Source organism: Sebastes fasciatus, chromosome 4 (assembly GCF_043250625.1).
Source record: "Sebastes fasciatus isolate fSebFas1 chromosome 4, fSebFas1.pri, whole genome shotgun sequence".
NCBI lineage: Eukaryota > Metazoa > Chordata > Actinopteri > Perciformes > Sebastidae > Sebastes > Sebastes fasciatus.
In genome coordinates this window covers 37,948,907-37,962,302 of record NC_133798.1, presented here as the reverse complement: position 1 = coordinate 37,962,302, position 13,396 = coordinate 37,948,907, and the positions used below count along the sequence as shown (strand labels likewise).

General features: G+C 39.9%; 1 protein-coding gene across 3 annotated transcripts; it reads right to left on the bottom strand.

The window, feature by feature from the left end:
• Positions 1-1,010: 1,010 nt before the first annotated feature.
• Positions 1,011-12,845, bottom strand: parvg (parvin, gamma). 3 transcript variants are annotated; one of them, XM_074634009.1, is made up of 14 exons: positions 12,676-12,805; positions 12,360-12,460; positions 11,450-11,551; positions 10,109-10,173; positions 9,362-9,464; positions 8,483-8,626; positions 8,152-8,267; positions 8,006-8,061; positions 7,884-7,918; positions 7,710-7,771; positions 6,742-6,810; positions 6,523-6,624; positions 4,713-4,785; positions 1,011-2,406 (listed from the first exon to the last, which is right to left on the bottom strand). In XM_074634009.1, the coding sequence occupies exons 3-14, from the start codon at positions 11,514-11,516 to the stop codon at positions 2,333-2,335; spliced, it is 966 nt and encodes a 321-aa protein (XP_074490110.1). In that variant the 5' UTR covers positions 11,517-11,551; positions 12,360-12,460; positions 12,676-12,805; the 3' UTR covers positions 1,011-2,332. The 3 variants fall into 3 exon arrangements, with proteins under 3 accessions (XP_074490110.1, XP_074490109.1, XP_074490111.1); XM_074634008.1 differs by lacking the exon at positions 12,360-12,460 and having other exon boundaries at positions 12,676-12,845; XM_074634010.1 differs by lacking the exons at positions 12,360-12,460; positions 12,676-12,805 and adding an exon at positions 12,508-12,541.
• Between the last annotated feature and the right edge of the window lie 551 nt (positions 12,846-13,396).

Sequence of the window (13,396 nt, the reverse complement as noted above, 5' to 3'; positions counted from 1 at the left end):
TGATTGGATGGAATACGTAATACTTGACTGTGGAATGAGTAATTTGTATTTGAGAGGCCTTAAAATGCATAAAAAAGACGGCACTTTATTGCAGCTGTGTTCATTCACGGTTTGGTCGAGTACTACAATGGGTTTTGCCTTTCATAAAGTAATGTGCAATTTGATTTTCAACAAACAAAATCTAGTTTACGATCACTCGGGATGAGGAGTTCAAGGGCTGCAAATTACAAAACAGACGAGAAGCCATTTTGATTTCATAATACTTTAACTGCCCACTGAAATGGCCAATTTACATGATGAACCAGAACAACACATCTCATTGTCTCTGTGTCTGTCTTTTTCTCTATACAGTAGCTATGTCTATCCATCTAACTGCCAAGCCAATTTTATGCAAAACCTTTTGAAATGTCAGGGGAAATAAAATGTGAATTTAGAGTATTTTCCATCACCTTGGTGGAAACGAATAAATTGGCTTCCTGAATGTCAACAAACACATCTGGCATGAAAACTGGGTGAACTGAATAAGATGTGTGAAAGTGGCTGTTGTTACTGTTTAGTGTTCCTTTAACCTCAAGACAAAAACAAAGAAATTCACGCTGCAATTTGCTAATACAAAACCAAAACCAGAGTGGCAGTGGAGGGATATTATTATTTAACAAGTCACTAATGGTTTGCATAAATTGCTTTTAAACAAAGAAACGACACGTCTTTGCAACACAGAGGGATAATTAAATGGATTTTTCCAGTCCTACTCCACTTTTTTTTTTAATTCAACACATAATTTGCAAAATATGCTTTGATGGAATCACATCTATTGTCTGCCTCTCATTCTCTGAGCCTCCCTCCATCGCTGCCTGCTGCAGCCTCTTTACACGTGTGTGACATTGAGTTGTGAACAATTCAATGGCAAAAAAAAAAAGAAATTACAGAAATGACAATAGCATTCACAGACTAGAAAAAAAGAGGAGGTCACAGACTGTCAGCAGGAACACATGCAGAAAGCAGACGAATAGATTCACATTGTTTATTGAGAAGTGGCAGTTAAGGACAATGGTTTTCTATAGCAAGAAAGAAAAGTGACATGTTCCAGCAGTGGAGGAAGGAAAGACAGCAAAAGATAGAAGAAAAAGGAAATATCACTGGGCTACACTAACATCCACACCACGTTATATTTTGACTGAATGTGAAACAAACAGAAAACATGTAATAAAGAAGTGGTATGTACCTATGCTGAAACAGTTTAAGGGGCCAGTATACTCTGCCTTCAAGAACAACCGTAGACTGTATATAAGAAGTGGACGTAGTCACCGTGACGTCACCCATTGGTTTGTGGACTACGGCTTTGTAGCCTCGAGTTCGGCATTTTGGCCGTCGCCAACTTGTTTTTTTTTTGCAACCAGAAGTGACACGAGAGGGTGGAGCTAAGTACAACTGAACGCTGTCATTAAATTAAAACATTTTTAGGTGACCAAAATGTTTTAATTAACTTTCATGAAGTGAAAACACACTGTGAAAGAGTTAAAGTTGTAAGACGAAAACACGGACAACTCCCAGACCGGACAACGCCGTGGTATCGACCTGTCAATCACAAGGTAGCCCCGCCCTAAAGCATCCCCTGCTTTATGGTCTATCTGCCTCTAAATGAGACCATCATTTACTAAATGAATATCATGCTGTATTGAAGAAGACTTGAAACTAGCGATTGAGACCATAAACTCATGTTTACAATGTTTACTGAGGTAATAAATCAAGAGAGAAGTAGGCTCATTTTCTCATAGACTTCTATACAACCAGACTTCTTTTAGCAACCAGAGGAGTCGCCCCCTGCTGGCTGTTAGAAAGAATGCAAGTTTAAGGCACTTCAGCATTGACTTCACTTCTTAGACCCGAAGGTTGCCGCCTGGGAACAACTATAAACACTACGGCAGATTGCAACCTAACCATCATATTAAGCTCTATGAGAAATAACCGTGTGGATTAACTTTGACCCCATGAACACATGCACTAACCGCGACAATTTGATTGAAATTAATTGATTTTGCTCCAAAATTCTGATGCCGGTAAATGCTGGTCTGACCGGGCCCCTTAGACACTGATATTGTTGTTTACACATGACTTGTTAAAGCTACTTTAGCTTCTTGTACTTATTTTAAATTAGCTTTAAAGAGAGCATCAGCAAAATTTCCAAGAACAGTCAACCTCACCCTTTTACATAATGCACAGAATTTGTTTAACAGTTTAGAGACAGAAGAAACCACTAGCTGGCCAAACACTCCAACTTTTCTTCAGCTCCGTCTGTAGTCCTGGTGGTGGAGGAGTACCTCTTCCTCTCTCATTTCCCTTTGTGCTTCTTGAACAGGGCGTACAGGACCTTCAAGGTGGCAGTGTCGTCCTGAGAGACAATATCTGTCACACAAGCCACACAGGAGACATTTAGTGTGTATTTATATAATGCACTTTCAGCATCTATTAAACCACTGAAGTCAGTGAGAACCACCAGAGGATGCTTTTACCAACGTTAGCAACATAAGCTAATAACTATTCTCACTATCCATCCTAACAGGTCATAGATCAGAAAAAACGACATTAGATGGACATTTAATCAATACGTCCTCGGTGAGACGAGATCCCAACAAAACTGCACTCTGTTGTGAGATGCACTAACTGAATGAATGTGAATTAAGATCGACTCCACCACCGGCTAACCTAATTAATGCACGCAGCGCGCTCTCGTTTTAGACCCCTCAGCGCTGGGATTCCTCATTCCATCACAGCAATTATGCCGGTAATTAAAAAGACACTAAAAATGAATTGAATTAACCACTTGCTCCTGGCTTAGATTAATTGTGCTGGTCCTTACATTAACAGTTATCGTGTTGTTGTGGGTTTGCTTTCACAGTTGCACAGGCCGGCAGGTAATACTGTGGAGATTGTGATTCAAGCTCAGAGAGAATATAGAGCATCTTGTCAATAATGGATCTGCAGGGGAGTAAAGTAGATCCATTCGCTATTGATCGCCCCACACACTTAGATAAGCCGGTAACTCACTGAGTCAGTCGCTCTATTTCACTTTTCTCTTTTCTGATTGATTTACTCCTCACGGCCAAAAGTGGACACGCAAACATTACACCCATCTGTGATTGTTGATCTCAACCTCATTCCAGAACCATCAGCCTTAATATGCCACGATAACAGCCGTCTATAACTCGTCTTCTATTCAGGATTTCTTTAATCTGGCTGCAGGGATTTTAGCTTCCATTCAGCCACAAGAGCATTAGTGAGGTCGGTATTACAGTTCATCCAAAAGGTGATGGATGATGTTGAGGTTCAGGGGCCTCGTTACAGAAAAATATCATAACTGATTGTCCTAGTTTATGTTTCAAAGATAGAAAAAAAATCCTATCTTCCTATTACAGAAGCAATCCCTAAACTCACAGCTGTGTCCTATCTCAGAGCTCCTATCTTATCATAACTTAAGAAATGCTAACTATAACTGTAAATCTGATGTATATATATTATATATATATGTAATATATATATGTATAAAGAGAACTGGAGACAGCGTCGGAGGCGGGGCCCCGTTCATTCCTATGAAAGTTGCTCAGTGGCGCATGAAGCAAAAAAAGCTTAAAAAGTATAAAATAACACGGATCTTCCCGCAATCTTCCGCTGTCATTGGGCCCAAAGAGCAGGTGCTTTAGCGTTTCCTTTAACTCGGTCTGGGTCTCATGCAAATGAACGGAGGAAGGGAAATAACTCTGGATTCAGCTATTAGTACATTTGACAACTTCACTTTTCAGACCCCAAAGTTGCTCGCTGGTTTCACCAAATATAGTCAGTATACCATGAACCTAAGCTGTGCTTATTAAACCAAGAATAAAGCAGAATTTCCATAACATTTCCATAATGTGATGCTTTCACTGTTGTATGATTATTTGGTTGAATGCTCACACTCATAAATTTACGCCACAAATCATGAGTGAGTGTGATGTTACGGTGGGAAATCTGATAGCTGGCAGTTTCAAGTTGAAACTGACAAACAGAAGATTTAATGAGGACTTTTTACAGATACAATCAGAATATTTCTGGGATGTGTCTGATAACTGGATGGTATACAGTAGCAGCGTTCATGAATACAGATAACATATCTTCCTCCAGACACACAGTAGATGTAGCCATAGCGTGGAGGTTAAATCCCTGTGTCTATCACCGGGCACCAGAGTGACATCGTCCCCTTGAGACCGTCTCCCTCGCCGCTCTCCTCGCTAAATGAATGATGATGACCTCGGACTGAGCCAATCATCCGCAGTGATACTCATCGAGACACGAGTCGCACTCATTCATATTCCGCAAGCAATTCCAGCTTTCCCTCCAAAACACTGTCAAACACACACACACGCCTCAGAGCAGCGGAGATTAACTCAAACTACCGGGGCGATCCCCCCCGCCCCGCCCTCGCCTGATATACAAAACGATTTTGGCGTTTCCCCGTCACATAGATAAATGCTCTTGATAGCTGATATCATCTAAATTAGTTTGACATTGCGGTCTTGGAGCTCTGCTGTTTTTCTGTTGCAATCATTTCACTCACAGGCACATCTGTTTTTTGTTTTTTTTGTTTTCATCCTCTGTGCTCCTGGTATTTTAATTTGAGTAAAATTTGTTGCCAACAAGTGTGTATATCATGTGAGCAGTGTGTGTTATTTCCTCACCTTGTGGATCAACACTGGACACTTGAAGGCCGATGTCATTAAGGAGGTCCAAGGCCAAGGTCACGTTGTGAAGCTAGAGGTCAAAGAGATGAAAATGTCAAACACAAAATCCGGACAATAAAAATAAAGAACATAAAAACATAGAAAATTCTGTTGTGCTATTTACCCACCAATATATTTGTACATACTTTTGGTAAAACTTTTCATAACAGTTCCATATGAGTGCTGAGAGATTATAGTTGCTATAGTTACAGTATTTGTAGGTACTATTTTAAGTATAACCAACTACCTATTAAGTGGTGGAAGAAGAATTCAGATCTTTTACTTATGTAAAAGTATCAACATCACAGTGTAGAAATACTTTGTTACAGGTAAAAGTCCTGCATTCAAATGTTTACTTCAGTAGAAGTACAAAAGTATTAGCTTAAAACACTGAACCACTGGTTCCCAACCTGTGTTTCACAGGCGGTCGCAAGGTCCTTCTTGATCTTCCTTGAAAAGTAGTCCAGGACTAAAATTACCAGGAAATTCTTGGTGGAAACTTGGTTTAGGACAACTTACAAAATAAATAAATAAATTATATATACAGTATATATATATGTATATATACATATATATATATAAATATATAAATGAATGAATGAATGAATAAATAAATAAATATCAATAAACGAATAAATAAATAAATAATTTTTTTTTATTATTTATTTATATTTTATTTTCCTTTTCAAGGAAGAGCCAGAAGGCCTTGCGACCCCCTGTGAAACACAGGGTGGAAAACAGTGTTTTATATATATATATATATATATATATATATATATATATATATATATATATATATACACTGTATATGCACTGTATATACAGTGTATATACATATATACTGTTGGTCTATATTTCAGCATTTCATTAATTGCTGTCAGGGGTCGTCAGTTTACTCAATGATAGAAAAGGGGTCTCTTAAGGAAAAAGGTTGGGAACCGCTGGCTTAAAGTACCAAAAATAAAAAAGTACTTATAACGCAGAATTGTTCATTTCAGAATAATGTATATTATATTACAGGATTAGAATCAATAAATTTAATTTTGCACATTTATGATGATTTTGTGATAGTCAAATGTAATATATTGGCTATAAAATGGTTTTTAAAAAAAAGCTAAAAAGTGAATTGGGGCATTATAAGTCATCGTACAGATGTTAAGCACATTATGAAACTGAGACATAATCGACCATAAAGTTTTATGGATCAAGCTGATAATATATAATGTCTTTATAACCAGAAGCTTGTTTAGTTTTTAAGCTATAAAAGAAGTCTAATACGGAGCGTCACAGTGTCTCTTATACAGTCATAACTTTTTCATAGACTCGTCCTATTGCTTCAAGTAAAGTGAGATCAAAGATATCATTAGAAGTGACACAGAAGTAATTATGCATCTACTTTTATTATGGGGAATTGTAAAATATTAATTTGATCATATCTTATATTGTAATAGGCATCAGGTTTCTGTACTGTAGCTCATTATCCTCTGTGGGAAATTAGATTAGCTGAAATTAGAAATAATAAAAAAAATGTATTATGATTGTACTTTTGAATTAGAATAATGCAGTCGGTGTATATCTACACTTTCAAAAAATATCACTCAAAAATGCTAATTGAAAATGATAATTTGTCTTTTAACCAGTTGATTTTTGAATGAATAAATATGTTACAAATAAAGTTAGGTATTGTGTGTGTGTCTCTCTATGACCACTCTGAGGATGAACTCCTCTTACTAATGTGTCAGGAATCCATACTGGATCTATACCGTACCATCTCAGATTGACTGACAGGGGTCAGGTTGAAGTCACAGAGCGGGACGAAGAAGCCTTCCAGCTGTCCGATCAGCAGCAGCAGAATCACGCCGTCAGCAAACTGGACAGAAAATACACCGCAGACGTTGAAGTCCGTCCAAGGAAGGTGATATAATCTCAGGATAAAAACATCAATGGAAAGCTTGTAAGTGCTCAAAAACAGTGTTCAGCATTTTACCTGTTTGTCCATATCAGCCACCTGCAGACCCACGGTCGACATATTCTGGTTGACAAAATGTAAGATGGCCTGAAAATGGAAAAAAAGAGTTAGAGTTGGTCTTATTAGCTGACATATTAGGGTATCATTCTTCATCAAAGCCTGGCAAACGCTTGAGTTTGTTACAATGGATTATACGCAATCATATGTTTTCTCAAAGGCATTGGGCCTCATGCTAGAACCACTCGTACGAACAGATTTGTTCTTAAGTGGTTTGTACGATTTAGGAGAACTCGTCTCATCACTAATTTTTTCACTGATGGATTGCATATTTCATTACTTTGAAGCAATTTTGAGTTTAAAAATCCTATATAAATTACACTTTATAATTATGTTGACATTATCCTGTTTGACTCTGTAATTCAAATTATATAATTAATAATTCTAAATGTATTCATATAGCCTAATGTTATCATCATTAACTTAAATTGGCCATTGATGCTATTGTATAACACTACAATATCAATATCAACTTTTCAAACTGCAAAACAACTTAAGTTATGCACTAATTGTAGGTTAATTTGTCAACCACACCACTAGATGTCACTAAATCCTACACACTGTACCTTTAATCGATTGTTGATTGACAGAAAAATAATTGGCAATTATGTTGATAATCAATTAATCGTTGAAGTCACTAATAAGCTGAATATCTTTGGGTTTTGGACTGTTGGTAAAAAAAAGCAATATTATTGCTTTGCATACTTTGATCCATTCGCAAATACTACAAAATAGAGAAGCATTCCTTTCCTATTTGATTATTTCAGGCATCATTCATCATGTTTACAGTATATGTCGGTTTACAAGTTAAGGCCAAAAACAAATTGTACTTATTTATTTCCTGTCTTAACACCACAACATTTTGCTCTTTCACTGTCAGTGGAGATGAAGGAGTTAACTCAGCACTTCTCTCCCTCTCCTTGTTATACCTTCTTCACCGTGTTGACCTTGTGAGCCTCAAGCTTCAGCAGTTGCTCGATGGGATCTTCCCCTGGGTGACCGGGCAGCCAGAAAAGTGTGTTAAAGTCATCGCCTGCTGTAATGCTGCTTCAATGACATTCAAAATGTCAAATCGGCTCAACCTCCGACAGCTCTTTACTCACTTTCGGTCTTGCTGAGGGAGTCTGAGCTGGCATCCCTGTTGGAAAAAGAAAAAAATATATATATATATGAGGTGTTTTTTTTCTCACATCCACAGAATGACACAGGACAGAAATCTGCTCACCTCTCCTCCGTCAGGACCTCCGTCTGTACATCTGACTTTATTCCACTTCTGCTTACCTGCAGGGAAATTCACCAAAAACTGAGCACACACTTTGGACCTTTGGACACAATTTGGAGACAAAAAAAAAGTGGAAAAGCTGAACTCACTTCCATAACTACAACTTCAACCTTCACATTCGGTGGCAAATCCAGATCAGGCTGGAAAGATCTCACCATGGCAACCAGCAGATGAATAGTGGCCAGAAGGTCTTTGTTGTGGATGACTGACAGGCGAACACACAGAACAAAACACGCACACAAAAAAACAACTTGCTCTGATATGAGATAACTCACCACCTCCCAGTACGGCAGCAGAGAAAGGCCAAAAGGTTCTGAATCTTATAAATAAATGAGCGACCAACTGGAATTTAATTACTACTGAAAACATTAAGTTATAATACTTATTTGTTGTTGAAGCCGAGTCAGCTGCATGACTCACGTTTGACGTTCCACTTGATCTGACTGCTGTCCTGTAGGCCCAGTCTCTTGTCCAGCTCCTCCAGGATCACTCCCAGCTTGCGGATCTGAGCCGGGCTTGTCAGCGCCATCTCCTCCACCGGCACGTCCACACCGGCCAACCTGGCTGTGGAAATCAGGGAATCATCATTATTATAGTTTTACTGGCAATGACTGTGTTTTAGATAGGGATGCACCGATACCATTTTTTTCAGACCGAGTACAAGTACTTACATTTGGGTACTCGCCGATACCGAGTCCTGATACGAGTACTTCTCTGTGCCAAAAGACCCTCGTTAACAGCCAGCTGGAGGGTTTGAGCGACACAAGGCAGGCTGGGGAGTCCCGCATACGAGGCGGTACGCCGCGACCGGCTCTAGTTCGGCTTGGAAAGGCTCGGGACAAAGTGCTCGCCGTGCCCTCTCTCCCCAACCGGGAGGGACGTGGCCTTCTGCTCCCGGTGCGACTGTCGACCGGGGCGGACTGTCCTCAGTGCGTCACAACCGCGTCGTGCCCCCAGGGGTCGGGCGCATCGCCGGCCCGTCTCGCCCGCACCGTTGGAGAGGTGGAGCATGAGCGCGTGTGATAGGACCCGAAAGATGGTGACGAGAGGTTAACATCGCGCTGCTGTAAAGTGGTATCGGTGAAGTTGTATCAGAGCCGTTTTGCGAGTACGAGTACATAAGCACAGTATCGGACCCGATAGCCGATACTGGTATCGGTATCGGTGCATCCCTAGTTTTGGATATTATGAATGACAAGCTTTTAGGTGAACTACAAGGGGAAACTTCGAATTTAGATAATAATTAAGTGGAAGTAGGGAAATGATAAATGATAGCACAACAAACATAAAAATACTCACACAGCAGGTGATGAAGCACCAGTCCATCGTACAGATCCTCCTCCAGAGTCTGAACCACTATGTGCTCCACTTTCAAAGTGCTATTGATCCAATAAACCAGTGCCTACCCAAACACAATACATCACAGTCAGATGCACCAAACACTTTCTTCTCCTTGCATACATTTCTCTATTTCCAGTGTCTGAATGAAAAAAAACAGCATGAAATCTTTTTATTTTTTTTTATTTTCTTCATCGATTTTCAAAGATATGATACTGAAGTAGATGGAAATGATGACAAATACAAAATATTCACCCCCAAATAACTCCTTGTTTGTCCTCTCAGCTCTACATATGAGACATGTCAGGCTTTATTGAGTTATTTATGCATTCCCTGCCGCTTGCATTGCTGCCATCTTTTCCAATCAAAACCTTGTTTTTAAGTCAGACCCAGCAGAATCTGCAGACGACTCCTCGCCGTGACTCTCTGATCCGTCTCCCATCACCTCTGATAATTACTGTTCATTAAAATTTCACCGATCCTTCCACTCCTCTGCCTGCGTCAGATATTATTCATGCTCTTCACTGCACACATATACATGCAGGCTCTGTAATGTATTTCCTGTGTAGCATTCATCTCTGGCCCACTCAGGACACCACTCCCCGTGTCGTCCAGGATGAGCTTTGATGTTACAGTAAATGTTTAATAGAAGACAGAGATCCAGACAAAGCTCTATGTGTGGATAGATAGCAGGAATTAATCTCTTACCTCCTTTAGCTTTTCAAGTTTGGGGTCTTTTAAAGAGGTTGGCTGAATAATCTTCTGCTTCTCTCCTGTGTGAATATATAAACAAACTGCGTTGCTCAGATAGCAATTTTTCTTATTTTACAGCCTTTTAAATGCTGTAATTCTGTGATTGACAGCTCATTTCTAGCACTTTGAATATTATTTAAAGACCTGTGTTTGCTCCTTAACTACAATACACACACATTTACATTTTTGTTGACAATTTTTTGATGTATTTTTCCTGCAGTTCCAGGCAGCCAGTGGTTTCATTTCTGAAATTAAATTAATTAGCAGAGTCCTGAAACTTGCATGAGCTGTGTAATAAATCACTCCGAACATTTAGTCTGCATTACAATTTTTTTTATCAATCTTACAGTATTGTGGCGTGATAATGCATCACAACAAAATGTTTTTATATTTAAGGTGCTAAATGCGAGATAGGAACCGAAAGGTGGGTGCTACGCTTCCGCAACGGCGCCGTCAGTCTAGAAGCGTTATCAGCTGTAACTGCTGTACGAGTGCACGAGTTAGCCAGTGGGTGCGCTCATATGCACAAACATGCACTAAAACCATGCGTGGTCGGCCCGGCTATGACAACAAAGCACGGAGAAGCTCAGATTACTCACAGAGTGACTTCATTCTCTGCTCAGGTAGACATTACTCCTCTATATCTTTACATAGCAAATAGTGGTTTGCTGCTATATTAACACTCTGGATATCGTAAAGAGCACCTTTACCTATAGCAGTACAGAGGATTTTAGCGTCTTTCAGCTCATTGTTTTTCTTTAATGGCCAACAACTTTACTATTTTTATCCTTTCTCAACAGACAGACGACGTTCGCGACTAGCTGGTTAACATAGTAAAACATTTAGCAGCTAAAGAGACGGTTATTTCCCCTCAGGAGATGATGGAGACCAAACTATGGCTCAAAAGAGGGTGAATATTGGACTTATTATATTCACCATGTGGCCAGAAACACGACTCTAAATGAACGATGCTCCGTGTGCTGGATGTGTAAATAGGCAACTGTTTGCATAAACGTTCATAATAACACTGAAACATCTGCACTACATTAACTCATGATGATGATAATGTTTGAGAAAACTTTGGCAAAAAATTAATGATGCAGACCTGATGTTCATTATGAGTGATTATACACAACTGAAGTCTGCTGATAGATTTTCATATCAAATGGAAATTAATGGAAACAGATGGTTGCACAGAATTGGGGAAAGAAGGTGTTTAAATATTGGATATGTGGTAAATAAAACTGCTATGGTGCTTTTAAAGGAGTTGATTTGAGACTTCAGCGGTCTAAATACCTTGAAAATACTCGATGTCCACAGTGTCTTCCTCTTTGTGATACTCAAAGATGGCAGCCTCCTCCATCGCTTCTCCTCAAGGTGAGATATTGGCAGCAAAACCTGCAGAGAAGAAGAGCTTTAATATAAAAACCACAGAAGAACGAAGAAACACTTTCTCCATCAACATGTTTGGCAGAAAATCTCTCTCTCTCTCTCTCTCTCTCAACAGTGTTCTGGACCATATTTGCTCCACTTCCAGCTGCTGCAGGAGAGTTACTTGCTGACCAGAAGAAGTAGAAGATGCTGACAGCTCACTGTTGCATGAAAATCTTGTTGTACGTCCAAATCTCTGCTTCTCGGGTCCAAAGAAAAAAAAAAAAGATCTTGTGCTCAGTGGATTTCTAGAGTTGGGTTTTGAAAGTGTTTTCTTATGACTGAGGGTGTTAGGTTCTATATATGGGTGTCAGAGCATTAATATAGCAGCAAACTTACTATTGTAATGTAAAGATATAGAGGACTAATGTCTACCTGAGCAGAGTATGAAGTCGCTCTCCCTCTGTGTGTTGTAATCAGAACTTCTCTGTGCTTTGTTTACATAGGCGAGCCGGGTCGTTATTTTCACTGTACAAACATAGTAGTTTTAAGGCCTTTAGATTAAGACACAGACATTAAGCACGTTGTTTACAGCGACCGAAAAGTGACGCCGAGGGGTCTGACAAAGCGTCAGTATGTGACGAAGTGGGATGAGATCGTGTTGCAGGTTAACACGGTTAGCTCTGTTAGTGCTGTTAGCACCGTTAGCTGCCGACATGTGGAGGAAGTAGGTATCTGAATTTCGTATCGAGTACCTTTAAAAAGTTTATAAAAACACAACTGAACCGGTCAAAAACTTGTCAAACTGAAAAAGGAAGATGTTTAGTTTCCTCACTTCCTCTCCTCTTTTTTTTAGTGGTACGCTCAACAGATCAAGTACTGTAGATCCCCCCACGGATTTGCAGGGCTGCACCTCTTCCTCTGAACATTTTTGGTCTGAGACAAAGCACAGCAAACACATAAAGTAACAAAACAGACGTGACCTGGAGCGTGTCAAACTGTTGTTTCCTGGATCTGGAGGAGAGAGAAGCTACCAGTGAGAAACTTTACTTTTTCCTGTGTGTTTTATGTGTGTGGGGCTTCCTTTTCCTGTGGTTGACAGTAACTTTCAAACAGGGTCATAAACGAGAAGTCTTTTTGAATAAGCTTACCTTCGGTACTCTTGAGAGCGACTCGACAGAATCGGGTGACTTCAGCTGGATTGAGTTCCTAACTGATGTTTTCCACAGACTGTCAAAACAGCGATATAAGAAGTGGAGGGCTGTACTTTATCTGGTCTGAATTTCAAACCGTCGCTTTGAAAGAAAATAACATGTCACAGGGTCGAAAGGGAAGATAAGCACAAATGAGAAGGATGTGGCAGAGAAGAAGGTAGCACTTCCTCTTTTTGATACAGGCTTTTTGCACAACGTTCTCCAGATAAGGGGCGTCTATATTCTGTGTCACGAACTAGTGTTTGAGACTTTAATAACGAGTGTGTGTCGAGAGAGAAGAAAGAAAACAGGGAAGACTCTCGGGTGCAAATGTTTTGTTTGGAACGCCACACTTCAGGAGGGCCGAGAGAAAACGTGACACTCGGAGGCCTGAACCACTCAGACTCGACTCACACGTCTCCATCTGTGACCGGATCAATTTTCTGTCGTCTGGTCTCCAGCCTTCTCCTTTCTCCCACAAACAACAAGAGAGAAACAGATAGAGACAACACAACAAAAAAGCTCTGCATGAGCACCAGCCTCGTTGAAGAAAAGAAAAAGGACCACCCATCAGCCAGACGAAGGGGCAATTTGGGGGGGGATGTGGAAGGTTACCATAGCAACAAAGGAATGAGACAAGAAAATAAAGGTCTAAAATAAACCCATAATTCCTTTAGCG